Source organism: Zingiber officinale, chromosome 8B (assembly GCF_018446385.1).
Source record: "Zingiber officinale cultivar Zhangliang chromosome 8B, Zo_v1.1, whole genome shotgun sequence".
Classification (NCBI taxonomy): Eukaryota; Viridiplantae; Streptophyta; class Magnoliopsida; order Zingiberales; family Zingiberaceae; genus Zingiber; species Zingiber officinale.
In genome coordinates, this window is record NC_056001.1 from 90,717,507 (window position 1) to 90,742,300 (window position 24,794).

Consider the following 24,794-nt stretch of genomic DNA (forward strand, 5'->3'; position numbering starts at 1 on the left):
CAGAAGGTGCAAATTGGAAGAAAGCCTAAATTGATAATCCCAAGGCAATTTTTTTTTCAGGTAGATTACATTTTTTATCTTCTGTTCCAAGTTATAACGATGTTTAGCATTGTAATCGACACTACGGATAAAAGTTTGTCCTAGACACCTTGAATTTCGGCTAAGCAAAAAATAAATTGTGAAAAAAGTTAAATATAAGGATTAGATATTGCTATTTGAGCAAATAGTTAACAAATTCTTTGACAACTCTAAACTGGAGATCGCTCTATCTATTGCCCCCTCAGTGAATGAGACAGCAGGAGTTATCAGATAATCCAAACGGTTGAGAAATTCTTGTGACCAGAAGGATGGTCGATATGAGGCGAGAACAGGCATAGCATCTAAGGAATGAGAGACTGATGATACGGAGGAGGCGACCTTGATCATTTGGTGTCAAGTCAAGGGGCAATGCACTAGTTTCCATAGGTGAGCGAACCAAGGAAGAAGACACTACAGTCACATACAAGGATCCGCTGGGCGCATGATCGCCAGTGGGATTTACAAGTTCTTGCAGAGCAGTGAAGCCGCTGGAAATTAAAAGCTAACCACAGTTAGACAACGATATTTAATGAGTTCTTACATCGCCAAAACTTGGTTTTGTTCAGATAAAAAAATATAACTTACATATCTTTTGCATTTTCTTTTTCTACTCATTTCACTCCAACTAGATTAATCTCCCAGCGAAAATGCACCATAAAACAGAAACACATACTATAAAGACCTGCAGGATGCAAAACCTCAATGCAACAAGAAAAGGTTGCTCCCTACTAAAATCTTGGAACAACACCATGCCTCTCCCACGGTCCTTCTGTTGGGAAACTTCTCCTTCCTCGACTGGCTGTGGAGTAGTTTCGAGATGAAAGAAAACTTGAGTGGCCAAAATGGCAAAACCACACTCATTGGCTGCCAAAGCATCATATGTTAATTGGCCTCTCATATGTTAATTGGCCCAAGATTCACTCGTGCTGGCCATTGTCATCCGCATGGTAGTTTCCATTTGCTAGGCCATTGCTATGTTCCTTCAAATTCCCATGCCGGTAAGGTCCTGGTGTCATGGGACCATCAGTTAAATGGCATCTTGGAGTTGTGTTTTCGGAACAAACAGTTCTTAGCAATGAACCAAGCTGCCCGCACGAAGCAGCGATTAGTCCTGTCAAACATTTAATGGAAGAAACATCGAAATGAGACAAATTACAGAAAATAGTTCTGTTAGTATAGTTTAAAAAAACCCAAAGAAAAACATGAACAAAACTTAAGGTGGAAAACAAATTGCAACGGAAATCACAACAAAAGTGGTAGAATGAAAATATTGGAGGCCATGTACCCTGAATGATGGAACATTACAGTAAAAGACACATATCATATATTGATCCTTCACAGAGGTAGACAATCCAGTCCATGTTAGTTTTGTTATCATGGAACATAAAAATTCAAGAATTTGCAACAAATCAGTTAAACTGACTTATTGGTTGTTCCAGAGTGAGAGGCATCTGGTATCTAATAGTGACAAAAAAAAGACTGAAAAACGTAGTTTGTTGAATTAACATCCATATTTGTATCAGTATGGACACAAAAAAAATGTATATGACAAGAAAAGGTTCAAAAATTCCAACGAGGATAACCATTATGCTTCACCAAAATCTATCAATTTTACAATGACATAAGAAGTTGAGAACAATAAATAAAGTCGATCCTACCTTATAATGAGGCAACAAATTCTTCATAAATATTAATCATGAAACTCATGAATGAAAACAATTCTAAGAATTTCCCTATTCTTTATGTGTAAATAATTGCTAATATTAAGCAAATCCAAGTTTTTCATGAATCAATACAACTCTTTGTAAACTAATATTTGTATTAGCTTAGCATGAATAATAATATTTTAATTAAATCTGTTTAATTTTTGCCATTTGAATTAAATATTTCATTTATTTTATAAAATGCTAATTGTAATGAATAAACTATTTTATGTTAGGTAGTAATATGGCTTTAATGACAAGTTTTCCCTGAATTACTAATTTATAATAAAAGATACTAATTTATATGTAATATAATCAAAGTATCAAACCCTAACATAAATTTAATACCAGAAGCCTAATGACCCAGTTCACCTCCCCAGTCCCCACCTTCCATCAACATATGCTGCCACGCCCTACCACCTACACCTCAGCAATCAGCATTTGACAAACTAAAGGTTACCTCACTCTCGTGTAGTAGTAGACCAGGAGCTCCATCACACCTTGTGCAAGCAACAAGTCTCTCACACTGAAAACTATTCCTCATCGATGCTCCTGTTTGCTGTCACAACTCCTCTGACATATTGCACCTAGGTTTCCACTTGTTCTCACTTAATTCAACTAAATATCATGATTTTCATGGATTCCTATCCGATCTTATTAGTTCTGGGACTTTGATTGCATTATTAATCTCCTAGGACTCCAAAGATATGCTCAAGAAATCAACCAAAATCAAATCAGACCCTTTGAACTGTTACTCTCACTAAAAAAGAAAATGAAACCTGATTCGGATCTGCTGAGTTGCATAACAGTACAACTTTGCACATCCAAAGGTTTTTAATTAATAACTTATGCAATTATAACCTTGAAGTCTGAGATAACCAAACTAGTAAGAATACCAGCTCCAATGAATTTGAACTTCAAAGATAAAATCCAGTATCTGTAAATGCTATGGGAGATTAACAACTAAGTATTGGAGTTGATTGTTAACTTAGTGAATCAATCAATTTTTGCATTTATATTCTTATTAGTTACTAGTAACAGTGGCAGCTGTACAATACAGGAACAAGTAGCAAGTGTGAAGTACAAAGAACATGACCTTAAGACATTTGCATCTACTAAAAACAAAGTAATGCAATGGAGATAGGAGAAAAATATAAAAGAGGCCGAGTGTGTTCTTTTTCAAACAAAAAACAAAAGAATGAGAAAAATTGGCCATTGGCTAGCTACCTATAAACCTTGTTAAACACTTGATATGTGTCCATGAACACAAATCCAATCTCAACATAAATACATAAATAAAACCATCGCCTAATGTGAATACATGCTTTCTCATTAGACAGTTCTGAATGAAAAAGTGTTAATTGTGAATTGCCAAAAGAAAAACACATGGAATCCATAAACTCTCAGTTCAGAACTCATTCAGACAATAATACCAGAAAATTTCTAGATGTGGAATTACCTAAGAAAAGGGCAGATGGGTTTCCAGGTCTAGATTTGAATTCTGGATGAAATTGCACTCCAATAAAATACGGATGATCAGGTAACTCAATAATCTACATCAAAAAGTACTGTAATAGATAACAAAGCAGAATTTGAAGAAACATTTGAATGTGAGAATCATCTACTGCACACCTCCATTCGCTTTCCAGTTTCATCTTTACCAACAAAAGTAAGCCCAGCCTTCTCAAATTCTGGGACCATATCTGGGTTTACCTGTAAAAATCAGAATCAAAATATTTAGTGTTTGTAATACAACATAATACAAGAATGTCATCTAATTTAAATTTTAACTGACCTCGTATCTGTGTCGGTGCCGTTCATCAATAAAATTGGCATTGCCATACCTACACACCAAAGGTAAAATCAGCGGTTTTCATTCCCAGAAAGAAATAAAAAAAAATGGAAAATTTAAATTTGACAAATGAATAAAAGTTGGCAAGAATATCTGTGCTCACAGCCTTGCAGCTTTACAGTTGGTGGTCACAAAATGTGTTCTCCTAGATCCAAGCCTCATTGTACCTCCCATATGAGTTTTTGAGCCCTTCAGATAAAATTCAAGATTTGTAAGGCAACAGAAATTTGACGATTCTGCTGAAAGTAACATACAAAGATTGATACATTTATTTACCTCAGGCATGAAGATAATGCATGGTGTCTTTGCATCAGGGACAAACTCTGTACTGTTTGCATGGGGTAACTTCAGGACAGAACGAGCAAATTCAATCACAGCAATTTGCATGCCAAGACAAAGGCCAAGGTAAGGCACTTTGTTTTCACGGGCATATTTAGCAGCAAGTATTTTTCCTTGCACGCCTCTGTCTCCAAAGCCTCCGGGAACTAGAATGCCATCAGCTGCCTGGATCAAGACATTGTCCATACAATTGTACACAAACAGCAAAACACTTGTCACATAAAAAGAAGGAAATTTTTTTATCTTTAGTTAAATTTGAGAATTTCAAGGCAGTCTCAACTCACCTTCAATAGATCCCATGCTTTTTTATGAAGTTCAGGTTCCTATATCAGAAAAAAGAACATTAAATAAAGCAATGGAACAAAAAGGGATGAGAGTGGCGAGAAGGTAAATGAACCTCTTTTTCCATAGTTTCTTCAAGGTCAGTGGATGCTACCCAATCAACAATCAATTTCTTGTGGCATGCAACAGAAGCATGCAAAAGTGCCTGACAAAAGGGTTCACAAGCTAATCAACAATAAGTTAATATCCATCAAGAAAGCATGTGTGGGTATATTGGATGCTTAAAACTTGGTGTTTTATTCAGGTGGTAGATTCCTTGGTATTGCTGATGCTATATCCTTCTAGGAAGCTTAATTGTGGGAAAAGATATTGCAAGCCATCACCAAAAGTTGTGACTTGGGAGTTACAAAGGATTTACCATCAGTAATGCAAACAAAGGTTTGCAATGCATGTATGATAGATATGTCAATAAAAAAACATTAGTTATTAAACTCAAATGATCCCAGAAAACAGTAACAAAGGATGAGTTGTTAACAAATTATCACACACTAGAGGCATAATAACAAAGATACAACAAAAACCTGCAACTTTCCCCAAAGGATGAGTCATTAACAAGCAATCATAATACACTAGATGCATGGTAACCAAGAGACACAGGACACAAATCTGCCAATTCTTGCCAACCAATTACAGTAAAGGCACTCAAAATGATTAAAGCAGTCACTAGGGACATAAGCAGAAACAATTACTCCTGAAACAGAACTTGCTCTTCAGTTTTAAGAACTGGACAATAACAAATTACAAAATATCTAATCAAGGGCAGCCCGATGCACGAATCTCCCTCCAATGTAACGTCCCAGGGAAGGATCTAGTATGCAACCTTACCCTACTTCACAAGAGGTTGTTTCCAAGACTTGAACACATGACCTCTAGGTCACACGGTAGCAACTTTACCGTTGTGCCAAGGCTCCCTTCAAATTACAAAATATCTAATGAAGAAACAAAATGGTACAATTTTACTAGTCATATATCTCACCTTCAAGACAGAGAGGTAAGAATCAGAAAGCCCAGTATATTTTCCGACCATCACAATTCTGACCTACAAAATCAATAACAAACTCATTCAGTGATCAATAAGACCCACGAGTGCAGAACAGAGAAAAAACATTTGAGCAGAAGAAAGAAACTCACAGGATCCTGCAGAGTGTCGCAGATATTTGCTCTTCTTGTCCATTCATCCAACTGAGGCTCCTTAGCAAATCTGTATATATCAAAAAACAAAGGGACAGAAAGAAAACCAGTAAGGTGCCTTGGCAATAACAAAAACTTTTGGGTCCAAGATACAAACCCTTTAAGTTGCAAAACTTCTATGAGAGCTTCATGTGCCTTTTGCTTCTGCAAAAGAATGTTAAAGAACATACTTTGTCAGCTAAAAAAGCTGTGTGCAGAATTTGGAAACTCACGATCTTGAGAATTATGGGCTTACCTTTAATAGTAAAGGAATGTGCCAAATATTAGAAACATCATGAAGGGTGACAATATTTGATACCTGCAAAAGTTCCATTCATCAATTAGAACCAGGGTTATGCAATATGTTTTTTATAAAATCAAGATTTTAAGTAAAGAATGTCATGGTAATTTTACAATACCGGGACATGACAGAATTGTGAAAGTTTTTCTTTAACATTTCCCTCCAATGGCTGCCAAAAGCAATGACATAAACAATAATCAACAACCTTGATGAAGCGAGAACCACAATGAGGAGAGAGTGGATGACAAAACCTTTACACTGCGGCAAGCAAGAATATTTGGTGTCAATCCAAGTCCTCTTAGACCACGAACACTATGCTGGGTTGGCTTAGTTTTCTAAATAGATGCACAAATATTTGTAGGCATAAAATATTATCTATATTAGGAAATATTAATTATTTTGCATCAGTTAGGGTATGGCAACTAGAGTAGCACTAATTTTTACCTGCTCACCAACTACGTTTAATACTGGTACAAGGCTGACATGAACCAGACAGAAATTACCAGGACCTGTACAGGAACGGATAACAAAGGATCATATCCTCCAACTAAAAAAAAGCTCATGTGAAAGACATCATAAACAGAGGCAGGTAGGGCTGGCTCACCAACACGGTAAGAAAACTGGCCCAAAGCTTCAACAAATGGCATTGATTCAATATCACCTGCATCGACATGGTATTGCCATTACTACCCATTCATGACATATAACTTCAACGCAAGTACATCTGTCATATTGTCTTATTCACCCTTTTTGAAAACCTTGAAGGAAAACATTTTACCTATAGTGCCACCTAGCTCTATGACACAAACATCAGCTGGTCCTTCTTTGCCATCCACAGGTACCATAGCTACTCGTTCAATCCACTCTTGTATGGCATCTGTAATGTGTGGAACAACCTAAAACAAAGAAATGATGACAGGGATGATGATTAAGAAAGCATCGACAGTTTCAATGATCAAATGTTTGCTCCTAAGCAGACTTGCACCTGGACTGTTTTTCCTAGATAGTCACCCCTCCTTTCCTTATCAATCACAGACTGCCACCGAACATGACAGGAACCAAATTAAACCATAATAAGCTTACAAATAGAAACATGAAATGATGAAGGGAAAATTTGATGAGCATAGGCAAACCAATGTTCACCTTGCAAACTTAACATAAATCAGTATACCTTGTATATACAACCATAACTATATAAGTACCTGATAAATCTTCCCAGTTGTGATATTATTATCACGAGTTAATATGATATCAACGAACCTTTCATAATTTCCAAGATCCAAATCAACCTTCAAACAAGAAAGTAGCAAAAGTAGAAGAATATCAACCATAATATCTACAAAAATAAAGTTGTGCTCATATTTGACAACCAGTTACCATTCGTAAAGGCTATTGTATCACTAAATCGTTAGTGATAAACTAAGTGTAGAAGGCATATGCGAACATAGAAAACGTTTTACCTCGCCACCATCATCTAAGACAAACACTTCCCCATGCTCAAACGGAGACATAGTTCCAGCATCGGTGTTTAAGTAGGGATCTGCATATGTTCAATTATCAGCAACAAGCAGAAGCGAGCCCGGGCATAGTACAGGAATCAAGTAACATAAAACCAAAAAAAAAAAATATTACAGTTAAAGATCTTTTCGTTTGAAATAACAATAAAGATGTTGACTAAAGCTAATAGCACATGAAAAACTTTTACCCAAACTGAAAATTAAAAGTTGAAATGAAGATATGCCTACGAAGATCGTGAAAGTTTATTTCCTCAAGTAAACGGGAAAGACTAAAGTCAGTCAGATCCATTTCACCTGGTTGACCGCAAAGAAATCATAGAAGTCCTTTATGAAAGGTGGGCAAGCGAAGCAAACATTAAAAAAAAAATCATGTCGTCTTTGGATTGACCCCTTAACCCCTTTTACATTTTAAGGGAACTTTATTGCATCAAAAGGATTATTTGCGTGTCCTCGAGCATATAACGTGCGAATAAATCAATAGAGTTAAATCCAAAACAAAGGAGATGCAGAAACAAAAGTCAAAGCAAATCCAAGAATCAGGTGTCGGCAGCAAATAAAGAATGAAAAAGAGTGCCACTGGAATGGTAAAAGCGCCAATCGATGACCTGAAGAAAAAAAAAATCTGACATTTATCACCGTGACGGATGAAAATACGAAAATCCGTAAAAACAAATTTGTAAAGCGACCTTAGGGATAAATACAAGGCCACTTTTGAGAAACCCTACATCCAAACAAAAAACTTTCCGAAAAATCTACAAGATAAAAAAGCTAATTTCTGGATGGATTATCAAACAAAGCCCGACTACAGAAACACGACAAGGAAAGCACGGGCCAAATCGCAGTTCCCGTTTATCGCTATCGATAATCACTCCCCAAATGAACCTCATTTACGAAAAAAAAGAGTTGTTCCAAAAAGAAAGCGGACAAATAGATCAAACAAAAGCAGGCAAAGGTGATATGCACGTCGCATGCAAAACTCGTAAAGAACATCCACTTTCTTCCCAGAAGACATAACAACAACGGGAAAAAAAAAAAGGAGGCGATCCGGTAAGCGCCACCATTTGAGATGCACATATCCAGGTAACACTCAGGCGATTTTGAGAGGGAAAAACAAGGCTAGTACCGATCTTTATTAAGGTAACGCGGAGGCCGCATGCCTTGAGGAGGACCCCAATACTACTCGCCGTCACCCCTTTCCCCAATCCACTCACGACTCCCCCGGTCACCAGCACATATTTCATCTTCTTTTCCACAAAAAAATCCGCACAAGGAGCGCGAGACGAGTCCAAGATTTCCCGCTTGCTCTTCCTCCCTCTCTCAAATCTCTTCTTCCCTGCGCTTCGCAAAGTTCGGAGTCGCCGAAGATGATTGCGAAGACGCAGCGGAGGCGGGGATTAAATAGTTCAAGCGACCCAAAACCCTCCCTCTCCCGTCAATTCCATCATTTAATGTCTTCCGAAAATCATAAATTTTATATATATATATATAGCCATGTAAGACACAGTTTTATTAAAATTTATTGATAAATTTTAAAAATATATATAAAGAAATTATTTTTATTAAACCATATTAATTTGATATAAATTTCGATAATTTATCAAAATTATTTTTGTATTTATCAAAAATCACATGTTATTTTATTATTTATCAAAAAAAATATTTTTATGTGTTTTTTTTTATTTTACCCTGAAATTATTTTTCTTTTTATTTTATTTATTTATTTATTTTTTATTATTATTATTATTTTTCTGTCATTTCTCCCTCTCTTCTCTTTCCTCCCATAAATGTTTTTCTCTTTTCTCTCTTTTTTTCTTCATTTTTGCACGTCGATTCTTCAAAATTATTTTAACACTTCTAAGAAGTTAAAATAAACAATGGATAGAATATTTGAACTCTTTGCAACCTCAAAAATCCACAAGAACTGAAATAAATACAAACCGAATTCTCTAGGACCATCAGTGGAGTTTAGTTGAAATACACTTATAGACCTAGAGAACTTCAATTGCATCCATTTCAGTTCCTGTGAATTTTGGGAGTTGCAAGGAGTTCAAATATGTTATCCATTGTTTATTTTAACTTCTCAAATGTGGTAAAATATTTTTAGAAGAATCGATGTGCAAAAAAGAGGAAAAAAGATGAGAGGAAAAAGAAGAAATATTGCATACATAAGAGAAAAGAGAAGAGAGAAAGAAATGACAGAGAAAATAAAAAGAAAAATAATTAGAATGATAGAATGGGTAAAATACTGAATAAAGATATATCATTTGGTAAATAACAAAGTAACATGTACTTTTTTATAGATTCGAAAACTTATATACACCTTTTGATAAATTGTCGTGTATATATATATATATATATTTTTATCAAAAGGTCTATATATAGATATATATATATATATATATATATATTACATGATTATAAATCACTTCTTTTATATTAAAATTTTTGAAAGACAGTAGAAGTCACTAAGATAATAAATTTATTTATTTTATATTAAAAATTTTATAAAATGTTTTAAATTTTATTTTTTTATTCATAACTTTTTTAAAAAAAAATTATTTATTAAAAAAAATTGAGTTGTCATCAATCAATGTCTTTTATATGAAAATATTAAGTTGGTTCGATTTATTTTTTTTTTTTAAAAAATAACTTTAAGTTAGGACTGAAATAGATTGAAAGAGAAATTTAGAAAATTAAATACATCTTTGAAAAAAATACCACACGTAGTATGCGACAGTTTGTTCTCTCTATTTTTTTTCTTTTTAGTATTATAAAAAAATTAGAAAAGTGGGAGGATATTTTTTAGTTCCGTTGTCAAATTGCTGAGTGACTTGCTAAGTTGATGGTTATTATCAAGTTACGAAGAGATAGATTTGGATAGTATACAGTTGACTAATAAGGTTAAAGAGAACTATATTAAAAAACTATCTTAATGAATAATGGAAACATATAAGAGAGCCATAAAGCATAACTCAAGGATAATTAAAAAAGTAAAAGAAAAAATGATATTTTAAATCGAGTGATTATATTTGCCCTAATAAAAAAGGTCATATATAAAGCTAAGCATATGTTTCCGTTCAGATAGTTTTATATAAATTAAATCGAGTGATGTTTTAGTTTTGAATTGAAATTTTTTAGATCTTATGTAATTCAAATTAGTAATAGAGTTTTGGATTCATAAGCTAAGCATATATAAAAGCACTTTAATTTTAAAATAATATTTGTGAGCTCTCATGTAAGGTGAATTTTAATTCGAAGTGGTGATATAGAGTTTAAGGTTCATTAGCTAAACATATCATGACCTCCTAAATGTTGGGAGATACCACAATTTGGTTTGGAACAAAAAGTTCAAAATGTCTTTTTGACATAGGAGGGATCTATTACTTGAATTTAGCTTGGGATAATAATTATAAAGAGGGCAATGTACTTCTTTAAGCACGAGACGATTATATATAAAAAAAAATTCAATAGGGATATTTTAAAAAAGATAACTAATGAGGTTCCATGCTTAAAAAAATAATAAAAAAGTCACTCAAAAATAAATATATAATATATATTTTGATATTTTTTTTATAAAAAAAGACTTAAAACTTATAACTTAGTAGAACCTTGAGTGGTTAAAATGATAATTCTTTTTCTTTTAATAAAACAAATAATTGTCCAAGCTTGATTGAAAACATAAATTAATACTACACATTAAAAAGGCAAAAGACCAAGCTAAGCCATGAGATTTTTGTTTTGTTTATTTACTTGTTAAAAAAAATGCATGTATTCGATATAAATATTACCATTGATAAAGAGTGATATGAATTAGTAGCCTAAATTGTGGAGAAAATGACTAATATCATCTTTAATCATGAGCGGTGTAAATTATTTGGCAACGATATATATAAATCTACGATTAATTTATCATTTTGTAGTTGTTATATGTTTATTGATTGTTTTCAAATAGCTTGTTTTTTATGGTATAAATATTGCCATGCAAAAATTTTCCCAACCCAAAAAATAATAAAAGTAAACAAAAAGGCAAAAATCCAAGGACATCTCATATTATGCAAATAGTCAAAAAAAATAAAAAAAATTATAATAATAAAAAAAGTTAAAAGGACACCCTGTCATATATTTTATAGTAACTGTTACTAACTAGTATAAGATACAATAATAACAAGAACAAAGTAGCTGTTAAAGAATATCTATTATAATATTATTTTTTATTTCTAGTATTATTGTTGTAGCTACGATTAGCTGTTACGTGTACCAATTAATACAAGATTATTGTAGCTATTAGTAGTTGTTATAATTATTTTAAAGTAATTTTGATTAAGTCGGTAAAAAATATATTGTTTGATATATTAGTATTCAAAATTTATGATTCGAGGTTTAGGTTTTAGGATTTGACTATAATTGTGTAGCATCCAGGGACAGAGTCAGGAATTTCATATCGAGTGGTGAAATGTACATATTTATATTAAAGGGAAACGATCATGTCGTTGTCTCTCATTAACCTCTTTTTCACCCCCCGATTCCTATATCTCATACACTTCTTATATTTAAAAAATTGAAAAGAGATTTTGATAAAGTTTATATAATTTTAATCAAATTGATAAATAATATTTTAATATAATAATAACTTTGTGTATAATGATTTTGATGAAATAATATTTTTTTTATATTGTAATAATTACTGAGTAACTGTTATACATTGTAACAATTATAGAGTAGCCACTGCATAATTAAAATTAGAGGTATATATTCTAGGAATGAAATATTCGATGAGACACTCTTTTGACCTTTTAAATTTAAAAGAGTGTCTTTTGACAATTTACATATATAATGCAGAACATCCTTTGGATTTCTGTAAAAATAAAATAGTTACACCTCAAATTCTCAAATAAATATTTATTGCTTATCAATAATTATCTTAATACTAGCGTCTAAGAGGAAATTTTAGAGTCTTATATCAAATATATTATAATATTAGTAATAATAATGATGATATTAATGACGGTCCAAAATGTGTCTAATAACGAATAAAAAGCCACATCAGCTTTTGCCAAATGTGAAGGCATATATTCTTAGTTTCTGTATGTTTCTTCGACACACTTGCGTGTATCAATCATTCGTGCAACTTGTCCTTCCTCGTTTCGCATTTAGTCCCAATTTCCTTTTTCTTTCTTTGTTTTTTTCCTAACTTTAACATAAACTTTGTACATAAAATAACAAAAGTAAAGTGTTTAATGGTGGAATTGAAATATACTATTCAAAGTCTTCTTTGACTTTTCGAAATCAAGAAGATTATGAATCGGAGGAAAAGAAAAAAGTGGAGGTCCATTTGTAGCTCCCATGAATGGCTATTGGGACCGAGAATAATTCTTTCTTCCATCGAAAGCAAAGAATTAAGTTCTCTTGTCCAACGATATGAAGACAAGCTAGCCATGGAAGGATTCTATGTTAAAGTAGGCTTACGAGGAAACTAATAATCCTTAAGTTTTAATAGATTAATTTTTTTACAGTTGGTTGTTAGGGAATAAAGTATTTTTTCGAAACTTGAATTGACTTTTATATATCTATATGAATATGAATGGAGAAGTGATGGAAGAGACATGATGTTCTATTATGAATGAGATTTTAGTCTAATATTGGGAGGGTATATTAGTTGGTTTATATTGATTCATATGTATTAATGATGTAAATAAATATATAGGGAGAAACTCTCTCATGTGTGAGTGTGCAAGAGGTGTAAATCTAGGGTCTAGATTGCACTGAACCAAGTTGACTCGGTGCAAACATGACCTGTATGCGTCGAATGCCGAACCGATTGGGGCAAAATTTATCGAAATGGAACAACCAATATTTTGCCATATAAATCTTTTTGATACTTATTTAAGTGTGTAACGAATTTATTAAATTAAGAATTAATGCAGAATATAAACGCCCAAGTGAAAAGTGGGTGTTTCATTGCTCGGTAAATAATGATCATTAATCGATCACTGATGTTACCTTTCGTCCGCTCTGCTACACGCTCGCTTGGTCGCTCACCCACTCAACCTCTTTGTTCGCTCAGCCACTCACTTGCTCGTCCTCTTCGTCTGCTGGGCTGCACGTCCATCCGGCCACACACTCGCTCAGCTTCTTCGTTCACTCAGCTGCTCACTCGGTTAGCCTCTCTACCCACACGGCTGATCTGCCTACTCGATAGCACTATCTGGTTGGCTATTTTGTTGGTCAGCCACTTAGCCTGATCGGTCTGTTCTACTACTCTACTCGCTTAACCGCATTGTCCGATTGACCGCTTCACCTGTTCGGTCGTCTCCACTGCTCGGTCGACTATCAGCTCTACCACATGTCAGCTCTACCTCATGACCCGCTCGACCGATCTGCCCACTTTGCCAATTTGCGGTCTGCGTTCAGCACTTGGCAGAAAACCAACCTCTACTGGCAGCGAGATTATCAGCTCAGGTCATCTTAATAGATAAATTAATTTAATTCAGCTAATTCTCAAAATCTTCGGTAGATTGTTTCTCAAACAATCTTGAAACTGATTCTGATTCTGTTGAGATGGCCACAGAACAAAGTGTTGAGGTGCAACAGACTCAACACATGAAGGCCCCTTTACCCTGATTAGAATTGTGCCAATAAATCATGAGAAAAATCAGAGAAGTTCAGTGGACTAAACTACAAGAGGTGACAACAAAAGATACTCTTCTACTTGACCACGCTTATCTGGGTCGATTCTTGACCGAGGACCCTCCCAAGCGTGATGAGGATGCTAATGCGTAGACCATTAGTGTAGTGGAGGCATGGACTCATTATGAGTTCCTTTGCTGAAACTACATCTTCAAATACTTTGCGGACTTACTGTATGCTGTGTATAGCATGAAGAGAACGACTAAGGAGCTGTGGGAGTCCCTAGACAAGAAGTATAAGATGAAGGATGTAGAGGCCAAGAAGTTCATCGTAGGTCAATTCCTAGACTACAAGATGGTTGACTCTAAGACGACGATTAACCAAGTCCAGGAGCTTCAGGTGATCTTGCACGAAATCCACTTAGAATGGTTGGTTCTGAGTGAAACCTTCTAGGTGGATACTATCATTGAGAAGTTGCCTCTAGGCTGGAAGGAATTTAAGAACTACCTGAAGCACAAGTGGAAAGAGATGAATGTGGAGGAACTCATTGTTATACTTCAAATTGAAGAAGACAACAAGAGTTCAAAGAGAAAATTGTTCTCTCGGGCTACTGTGAAAGCCAATGTGGTCGAGCATGATCAAAACTCAAAATGGAAGAACACCAAATCTCCAAGATGGGACCCAGAGGAGGCATCAGCAAGAAGAAGTTTTCTAGGAAGTGCTTCAACTATGACTGAGTCGGTTACAAATCTTCAGAGTGCAGAAAGTCGAAGAAGAAGTAGGAGGCCAACCTAAATGAGGAGCCAGAAATAGATGACCTCTGCGTCGTGGTCTATGAATTGAACCTAGTGAGTTCAAACTCGCGATAATGGTGGATCGATACTAGAGTCACCAGACATGTTTGCTGCAATAAGGAGCTGCTCCAGAACTTCGAAGAAGTCAATAGAGATAAACTATTCATGGGGAACTCAGCAACCTCAGACATCATGTGCTAAGGAAAAGTGGTGCTGAAGATGACATCAGGCAAGAACCTTACTATAAACAATGTATTGTATATCCCAGAGATTTGAAAGAATCTAGTGTCCGAATCACTGTTAAGCAAGCATGGTTTTCATATTATTTTTAAGTCAGACAGAGTTGTACTGTCCAAGAATGGAATGTTTGTAGGAATGAACTATATATCTGATGGGCTATTCAAGCTCAATCTAATGGCCATTAGGCCTAAGATAAATAAAAATGAAAGCTCTTCCACTTATATACTTGAGTCTTCATGTTTGTGTCATGGTAGACTAGGATAGGTTAACTACGATACGCTACGTAGATTAATAAATATGCAAAGCATACTTACATTCCACCTTGACCCGAAACACAAGTATGAAATTTGTGTTGAAGTTAAAATGACAAGGTCATCCTTTCAACATATTAAAAGAAGTAACGAACCACTTGACCTAATCCACACTGACATATGCGACCTAAAAGGTATGCTAACATGTAGTGTAAATAAATACTTCATCACTTCTATAAATGATAACACAAAATACTATTATGTGTATCTTCACAAAAATAAGGATGAAGCTATAGAAAAAATTGTTCTCTATAAGAATGAGGTTAAAAAATTAACTTAATAAAAAGATTAAGGTGGTTTGAAGTGACTGAGGCGGTGAATATGTATCACCATTCGCTGAGTTATGTACTGAACATGGGATCAAACATGAAATAGCAGTTCCTTATACACCTCAGCAAAATGCAATTGTTAAGTTAAAGAATCAAACTCTAAAAGAAATGATGAATGCTCTTCTATTGAGCTCTGAACTACCAAAGTTCATGTGGGGAGGCTGTGTTAACAGCTAATTATCTTTTAAATAAGGTGCTCCGGAAGAAAATAGATAAGAGCTCTTATGAGTTATGGAATGGAAGACAACTATCCTATAAATATTTATGAATGTGGGGGTGTCTTGCCAAAGTGTTGGTGCCCGATCCTAAAAGGATTAAGATAGGACCAAAAACTGTTGATTGCATATTTATTGGGTATGCACATAACAGCAGTGCGTATCATTTTTTTATGTATGAGTCACAAATACCAGATATATATACACAAAAACTCGATAATATAATTGAGAAATATCTCGTTCTTTGAGCATGTATTTCGAAGTATAAGACTCGAGAGGAAGCTAGATCCTCAAAATGAGCATATGAAACACGAGGTGAAGATGATGATGAGGAACCAATCGAGGTTAGCTTAGACGGAGTAGAAGAGCTCGTGTGAAAAAATCCTATAGATAAGATTTTATTACTTTCATGTTGGAAAGTGAGCCCTGAAGTTACTCAGAAGTAGTAAGCTCTTTTGATGGACCTCACTAGTGTGAAGCAATTGCATCTGAGATATAATATATTTTATAAAATTACACTTGGAAACTTGTGGATTTTCGTCCGGGAAGTAAACTACTAGGTTTCAAGTGAATCTTTAAGAAGAAAATAAAGTCAGATGACACAATTGATAAATATAAGGCCAGATTGGTAATAAAAGGATATCGATAATGAGAATACCTTGATTACTTTGATACGTATCCTCCGATCTCGAGAATAACTTCCATTAGAGTATTGTTGTCTATAGTTGCTCTATGGAATCTTGAAATACACCAGATAGATGTAAAAATAGCCTTTCTAAATGGGAATTAAAAAAAATCTACATGGAGCAACCTGAGGGGTTTTCTGTGCCAAGATAAAAAAAATATGGGTTTTAGATTGGTGAAGTTATTATATGGCTTGAAACAAATACTAAAGCAGTGACATGAGAAATTTGATAATGCCATGAAGAAATATGGATTCAAAATCAATGAGTGTGATAGATGTGTCTATATGAAAGCCACAGAGAATGAATACGTCATCTTGTGTCTATATGTAAATGATATACTTATCATTGAGAGTAATGATAAGATAATCAAATCCACTAAGGGCATGTTAAACTCAAGATTTGACATGAAAGATATGGGGTCTAGTTGATGTTATTCTAGGAATCAAAATTTTTAAGACAACAAAAGGACTTATTCTTAGTCAGTCTCATTATGTGGACAAGATTCTTAAGAAATTTACCAAGGGGGATATTGCATTGGCATGAACGTCGATAGATACGAGTCAACATCTATCGAAAAATTGAGGTGAAAATATCTTTCAGATAGAGTACTCTCGAGTGATTGGAAATCTGATGTATCTGATGAGTTGTACATGACCAGACTTGGCCTACGCAGTAAGTAAACTGAGTTGTTGCACGAGTAATCCTGGTATTGAACACTGGAAAGCGATAATAAGAGTACTGAGGTACTTGAGGTATACTCATGAAAATGGACTGCACTATACAAGATATCTTGCTGTGATTGAAGGATATAGCGATGTGAGTTGAATATATGATATAAAAAACTCTAAGTTTATGAGTGGATATGTATTCAATCTGGGAGGAGCGGCCATTTTTTAGAAATCTTCTAAGCAAACGGTGATAACCAGATCCACGATGAAATATGAGTTTGTAACTTTTAATAAATGTGGTGAAGAGGTTGAATGACTACGACAATTCTTAGAAGATATGTCTGTTGGTGCAGTTTTCACTAACGGTCTAACTCAGGTTTTGATAAATGAAAAATAAGTTAAGTTAGGTATAATTGTGATTAACCACTTTACCAAGTGTGTAAGAATTAACTAGATAGGTCAATAGGCCGACCGAATATCTGGTGAGAAGTCCAAATAGATTGATGGGTCGACCGGATATCTGGTGGAAAGTCCGGCTAGGTCAACGGGCTGATCGGATAGCTGGTGCGAAGTCCAGCTAGGTCAATGGGCCAATTGGATAGTTGGTGCAAAATCCAGATAGGTCGACGAACTGACCGGATATCTGGCAAGAAGTCCAATTGGGTCCGTGGACTGGACAACTGACAAACTGGAAGTAAAGGTAAGTCACTGGGGGAGAGTGAATAAGTGAGGGCGCGTCCTAGTTAAGGGGACAGTAGGCGTCGGTCTAAGTTAGGCCCATTTCAGATCCCTAATTTGAGACCTTGATTAGTTCCTTGTCTTGGGAGGACATGAACTAATTACTACTGCTCATTATTATTATGCTAACACTTGTCTTGCAGGTCATTATTTGGTTTATTGGACTAACGTTGTTTTGTAGGACAAAGGAGCAAATTTGCCTTCGGATGAACAATGTCCGAAGGCGCCTTCAAGTAGCTGAAGTCGCCTTCAAGCAGCTGAAGGTGCCTTCATACTATTTATGGAAGGCACCTTCCAAGGCTATGGAAGACGCCTTCCGTAGGATGAAATTTGGACATCGTCATAGATAAGAGCTGAACTATTTGAGATAAACTTTATCCCATTGAAGGCACCTTCTAAGGCTATGGAAGACGCCCTCAATGCCCTATACAAGGCAGTCTCGAGGAAGCTTCAAACAAGAACACATATACGAGATGCTAAGCATCCATTTGAGGTTCCGATGCTCCAGGCTCCTACTACGACTCTGCTATGAAGCTGCTGCGCTTGATGACTGCTCCGAAGACTTCTGATCGTAAGTGTCGGTAACATTTTTTTTGTACTTAAATTCTACAAATGGGAAGTGCAATCTGTTGCACTTCTATGATCTTCTTTGTACTCAATTCTTTCTTTTGGAGGTACTGGAAGAGGCTTTTAGTGGATTACCCATCGATAGGTTCACGGGACTTGGGTCCTGGAGTAGGAGTCGCCGAAGGCTCCGAACCAAGTAAAACCGCCTGTGTTTTCTTGCGTTGTTTTTTAAATTTTCGCTGCGTATACTTTGATTTCAAAATGAGAAAATGAGTTTTCAAAAACCACGTGATTCACCTCCTCTCACGTACGTATCGATCCAATAAGTGGTATCAGAGTAGGTTTTGCTCTAAATTGGTGCAACCACCAATCAAGCCTCCTCGAATTTCAGTTTTTCTCTAAATTGGTGCAACGACCAATCAAGCCTCCTTGAATTTCAGTTTTTCGTATTCAATTTGAATTAGTAAAACTTTACCTATTCAGATAATATTTTCTCATTTGGTTTTAACTCGAAGGTGGTGCAACACCACTCGAGCTCTTCGATATTTTATTATTTCTTAAACTCTGCTAATCCAAGACTAAGTCTTGGTACCCTCTTTAGTTATGTCTTTTCAGTACTCAAATGACCCAACTTGAAGGATACAACACCACTCGTCCTCCCCTGTTCAAAGGAGACGACTTCCCCTACTAGAAGAGGTGAATGGAGGTGTATCTAAAGACTCACTTTGACCAATGGTTCAACGTCACCAAATGATACAAGGCACCCGTCGACAACTCTGGAATTCCAATAGACCCAAAAAATTGGAATCCAGAAATGAACAAGAAGGCCCAGATCAACTTCAAGGCTCTTAACACAATCTAGTGAGGGCTAACCAAGGAGGAGCTGAACCACGTCGGCCCACATGAGAATGAAAAGGAACTATGGGACAAGCTCATAAAACTGCATAAGGGACCAACGACGCAAAGGTAACGAAGAGGAATTTGTTTTTAAACAAATTATTTAATGTTAAAATGCAGGAAGGTGAGACTGCCAGTCAGCTGCACGCGAGGATAAAGGATATCTTCAACAAACTTCACACAATCGACCACCAAATGGAGAACAGGATCTAATAAGGTATGCTCTAAATGTATTTCCTCGAAATGCACTATGGGCATCCATTGTGGATGCCTATAAGATTTCGAGGAATCTGTCTAAGTTAAAATTAGACGAACTTTTTTGTGAATTGGAGCTACACGAATAGACTAACGCCAAAACTGAGAAAGGTATTGCTCTTGTTACAGGAACATCGAAAGAAAAATCTAAGACTAAGCCGGAACCTAAAGTCGAGTCTAACTCAGACTCAGATGATGAAGAATACCCGGTGAATTTGGTAAGAAAAATGTTCACAAAGAGAAAGAAAGACTTCACCAACAAGGACCTGCAGAAGATCAACTCCACCTCTAACTCAAACAACAAGAATGTGACATGCTTTGAATGTAACAAGAAGGGGTACTACAAGATCGACTGTCCGAATCTCAAGAAGAAGAAAGCCCTTAAGGTGACTTGGGACTAATCGTCCATGGAGGAATCGGACAACAACGAGCCAAGACACACCAACAACCTCGCACTGATGGTGTACGAATCAGAATCATAGAGTGAATCGGAAGACGGGTTCGAATCCAAGTCTAGCCACGAGTCTGCACTCGTTTCCGAAGGTTCCGATGAGGTATATTTTAGTTTAAGCAAAAAGTTTTTTTAAAATTATTGTATGTTTAAATAAGAAATTAACTAACTCTGAAAATAAAATAAATGAACTAACAAAAGAAAATAGAACACTTAATGAACAATTAAAATCAAATTCAATGACTGAGCCGATTCAACCTGAAATCCCAACTCAAGTTACAAAACTTGAGGAGGACAATTTTAGATTGAAAATCGAAATAGTTGAACTAAAAGAATTACTAGAGAAATTCATAACTAGATCCAAGTACCTCGACATGATACTTGAGTCACAAAGAGCTGTATACAACAAGTCCAGACTCGGATACAAGTCTAGCTCGACTAACAAAACCTTTATATCCTTAGTTAACCAAAGTAAAAATCAAATTAAGGTTTGGGTTCCAAAAGTGTGTTTAACCACACAAGTAGGACTCAACCAATACTACGTACCTAAAAATAAAATACACTATCTAAAACCAAATAACTCAAACTCAATTACTCCCTCTAAGATAAATCCAATAAAGCCACATAAAATAAGTCGAACTAAGTCTAGATCAAGTAAAAATAAAATTAATTCAAACTCAAACTATAATCAAGTCTATTATAACTATAAAACAAAATGGCACAAACCCAAAACTTAAAATCTAAGCTCAATAATTCAAGGGGAGACTCTAAAATAGTTGGCACATCTAAAAATAACAACTTACCTGGATATGTAATTAGGACTAGTCTAAAAAGGGACAAAAGTTTAACATGACCTACGGTACTGGTGAAGTTTTGGATGATAGTAAGTTAGCAAAAATTTGTCTATGCATGTCTAGAAAGATATGACTTCGACCTGGTATATTTGGCTTAGTAGAACTAACTGAAGTTACCCCTTACAGATCCTAACTAGTTAGACCAAGGTTTTGTACTAAGTTCAGTGGATAGGACTATTTGGAAAACCTTGAAGGCATGGTTACTCTAATGATGTCCAGGTGACCACCATAGCTTAGAAGTTTATCCAAAGAATACATATTTGTTGAACCCAAAGCTAAACTTGAATCTAATACAAAGTTAAACCAAACCCTAAAATTGAATTTAATTCATCTCATAAAATCATAGGATTCCCTGATGAAAAATATAAATCGGGTGACATGACTAAGGAAAAATATTAAAATAAAAATAAAATAAAATAAAATAAAATCAAATCAAATCAAATTAAAATTTAATTAAAATTAAATTCAAGTAAAATATATAAATAAAAATAAATTAAGTTAACTTAAATAATAAGTTAAAACTTAAAATTAAATCTAAACCTTAAAATTCAAATTCAACTTAATCTATCCAATTAATAAAGAAATTCCTACCTCTTTGTAGGAAATAAAGTAGATATTGAACAGTGGATGTTCTAGACACATGACTGGAGATCACACTAAATTTACTCAATTAACATACAAAAGCTTAGAAACAGTTGCCTTTGGGAACAACGACAAACACAAGGTAATTGCGATAAGTAATATCGAACTCAAAACTTATTTTATTGTTAAAAAAGTGTTATTAGTGATAACTTCAAATATAATCTACTTAGAATTAGTCAACTGTATGATTCTAGATATAAGGTTAAGTTCTTATCTTCTGAATGCTTAATCAAGCTCTTAGATAACCCTAAAATAAACCTAAAAGGATTTAGGAAGGACAACATCTATGCAATCAATCTGTCTCTTCACTTAAGTGTCACTTGACACAAAAAGAAGAAACTTGGTTATGACATAGAAGAATGCCCCACACAAACTTTAGAAACTTAACAAAATTAAGAGAGCAGATCCTCTAGACCACTTTTTGTGGTCCAAGGGATAGTCCCTTCACATATATTGGTGGGATGGATAGTCCCCACTTATAAAATAGGTGGGGACTATTCATCCCTGTTGGTGTGGGAAGTATCCGATGACCGAACCTATGTTTTGATTATGTCAAAGGGTTCAAAGTTAAGGTGTTTTGGTTTCTAATATGTTGAACAAGTTTGCAGAAAAGTCCTAAGTGTACTTAGGCAAAAGTCCTAGCTGCGGTTAGGCAGGTGGAAAACTCTAGGGGGCGGTAACCCTAAGTCATAGGGGGTGGTAACCCTATACGGAAAGTCTTGGCGGATCGAGAGCTTCAGGCAAAAGTCCTAGGGGGATAACCCTAGGTGGAAAGTCCTGGTATCGCGAACCAGGTGAAAGACTGGACCAGCCGGGAAGCAGAAGTCCAGCAGAAAGTCCGGAAGCTTCGAACGCTGAGCAAAAGTCTAGTCGATCTGGAGGATCGTACTGGCAACAGGTAAATCTCCTAAGTGGAGTAGGTGAGGACGCGTTCCCCACAGAGGGAATAGTAGGCGTCGGGTCGACCTAGGGTTTCCGGTTAGACACCCGAAGTTAGACCCGGACTGTCCGAAGGTTGTCAGTTTATTTGCTCATATATTATCGATTGTGTTCTAACTCTGTTTTACAGGAGACTAACATTTTTGTGCAGAGTTAGAAGTGATCAGGATCGGTCGACCGAACCTTGGGATCAGTCGACCGAACCCACAAGTCAACAGATCAGATCTCCAGAGGTTGGACCGGGCTCGACCAGGGGATCGGTCGACCGAACCTTCGGATCGGTCGACCGAACCTGGGTTGGGTGTCGACTGGATCAGGCTGACTGAGCGGAGTCAGAGCAGCTTATCAGTCGACCGAACCTGTTTATCGGTCGACCGAACCTTGGATGGAGTTTTGACCGGAACGAAACAGAGCGGGAGGATCAGGCGGATCAGATAGGAGGAGATCGCCTGATCGGTCGACCGAACAGGGGATCGGTCGACCGATCCACCTTGGGTCAAACTTGATCCCGAACCTTGGGGATCTGGATCATACTTTGCAGAGCTATAAAAGAAGGTCTCGGAGTACAGCTTACAACAATGCTCGAATAGAACAACCTGTGCTCCTGTGTGCTGCCCTGTGCTCTTCAACAACGCCCTGCTGCTCCAACGAATTAAAGCTCCAAAAGTTCATTGTTTTCCTTTTCGTTGGTATAGTTTCTTTTACTGCACTTAATTGTAATTCATATTATAATCATCTTTTTCGATATTATAGTTGTTGCCTAACGTAAACACTCAACGAGTGTGGGCCTTGGAGTAGGAGTCGCTACAGGCTCCAAACCAAGTAAACGACTGTTTCCTCTTTGTTTGTTTCTTTTTGTTTCTTATCTTCCGCTACGCTACTCAAGTTTTTCCGATTCTGAAACGAGTGAAAGCCACGAGTGCTATTCACCCCCCCTCTAGCGCTTTCGATCCAACAATTGGTATCAAATCGGGGTCGTTTTGAATTGGTGAAACCACCATTCAAAGCAATTTTACGTGGTCTTTTTAATCTTTTCGGAGTCAATTAGAATTAGCTTTATAGCTACATTCTAATTCTTTTTACGAATCAGTTTTGCTCGAATCAGGTGCAACACCAATCGAGTTCGCAATATTTTTTTTATTTTCTCCTGCACTACTAATCCAAGACTTAGTCTTGGAATAGATTTTCTTTGTTTTTGACACGCAAGGTTTCAATGGCCTAACAAGAGGGTTATAACACCGTTCGTCCCCCACTTTTTACCGGAGAGGATTTCGAATACTGGAAGGGACGGATGGAGAATTTTTTGAAAATCTAATTCGAAACTTGGATGATCGTCAAGACCAGACTTCAACTACCAACCGATGAAGATGGCAAGCCAACACCCTATGAAAAATGGGAACCGACCCTAATCAAGAAGGTGGAAGCCAATGCAAGAGCTACCTGCACCCTCCAGTGTGGACTGACCAAGGAAGAACTCAACTGAGTTGGTCCGTTCTCAACTGCAAAGGAGCTGTGGGAGAAATTAATTGAACTGCACGAGGGCTCCTCCGAAACCAAAGTAAGTAAGCGTGATCTACTATTTAATAAACTGTATAATCCAAAAATGCAGGAAGACGAGACGGCCAGTCAACTTTACGCTCGTATTCAAGACATCCTAAACTCCCTCCACGCAATCGGGCAAAAGGTCGAGAACAGGGACGTCATAAGGTACGCACTTAATGCTTTTCCAAGGAGCACATTGTGGGCATCAATGGTAGATGCCTACAAAGTCTTCAAGGATTTATCTTCCATTAGATTAGACGAGTTATTTTTTGAATTTGAACTTCATGAGCAGATTAATACATAGCCACCCGAGAAAGGTGTAGCTTTGCTTGCAGGTACCAGTAGAACACGCAAACAAAGATCATGATGAAGAACTGAGCCGGAGTCGGAACCAGAACCAGACTCAGACGATGAATACGACGAACTAACAACTGAACTCGTCAATCTTGTAAAGAAATTGTACAAGATGAAGAAGGACCTCAAGAAGGCAGTTCAGTCCAAGGAAGTTCAATCAAAGGTGAAGTTCGAAGTAACATGCTACGAATGCAATCAGAAGGGGCACATCAAGGTGAATTGCCCAAATCAGAAAGATCTGAAGAAATCAAGGAAGAAAAGGCCCTGAAGGCGACATGGGACGAATCTTCAGAAGAGGATACCGACGACGAGCTCGAACAGACGAGCCTTCTTACCCTAATGGCCCGAGACCAGATCGATGTGTCCGAGAGCGAGAGCGAGTC

General features: G+C 36.2%; 1 protein-coding gene across 1 annotated transcript; it reads right to left on the reverse strand.

Moving 5' to 3' along the window:
- Positions 1-552: 552 nt before the first annotated feature.
- Positions 553-8,731, reverse strand: LOC122015325 (CTP synthase-like). Its single transcript, XM_042572155.1, has 21 exons — positions 8,426-8,731; positions 7,246-7,325; positions 6,988-7,074; positions 6,771-6,821; positions 6,564-6,681; positions 6,390-6,446; positions 6,230-6,294; positions 6,037-6,120; positions 5,904-5,954; positions 5,741-5,803; positions 5,603-5,649; positions 5,446-5,515; positions 5,291-5,353; positions 4,370-4,459; positions 4,257-4,295; positions 3,910-4,137; positions 3,737-3,822; positions 3,577-3,625; positions 3,414-3,494; positions 3,241-3,334; positions 553-1,189 (listed from the first exon to the last, which is right to left on the reverse strand). Exons 1-21 carry the CDS (start codon positions 8,541-8,543, stop codon positions 996-998), a joined length of 1,815 nt encoding a protein of 604 aa, XP_042428089.1. The 5' UTR covers positions 8,544-8,731; the 3' UTR covers positions 553-995.
- Between the last annotated feature and the right edge of the window lie 16,063 nt (positions 8,732-24,794).

Coding starts and splice junctions, on each gene's coding strand:
- LOC122015325 (XM_042572155.1), bottom strand. CDS start 8,543: ATGAAATATGTGCTGGTGACCGGGGGAGTCGTGAGTGGATTGGGGAAA. Junction 5,804..5,903: donor CACAATTCTGTCATGTCCCG/GTATTGTAAAAT, acceptor GAACTTTTGCAG/GTATCAAATATTGTCACCCT. Junction 3,626..3,736: donor AACTGTAAAGCTGCAAGGCT/GTGAGCACAGAT, acceptor TTTGGTGTGTAG/GTATGGCAATGCCAATTTTA.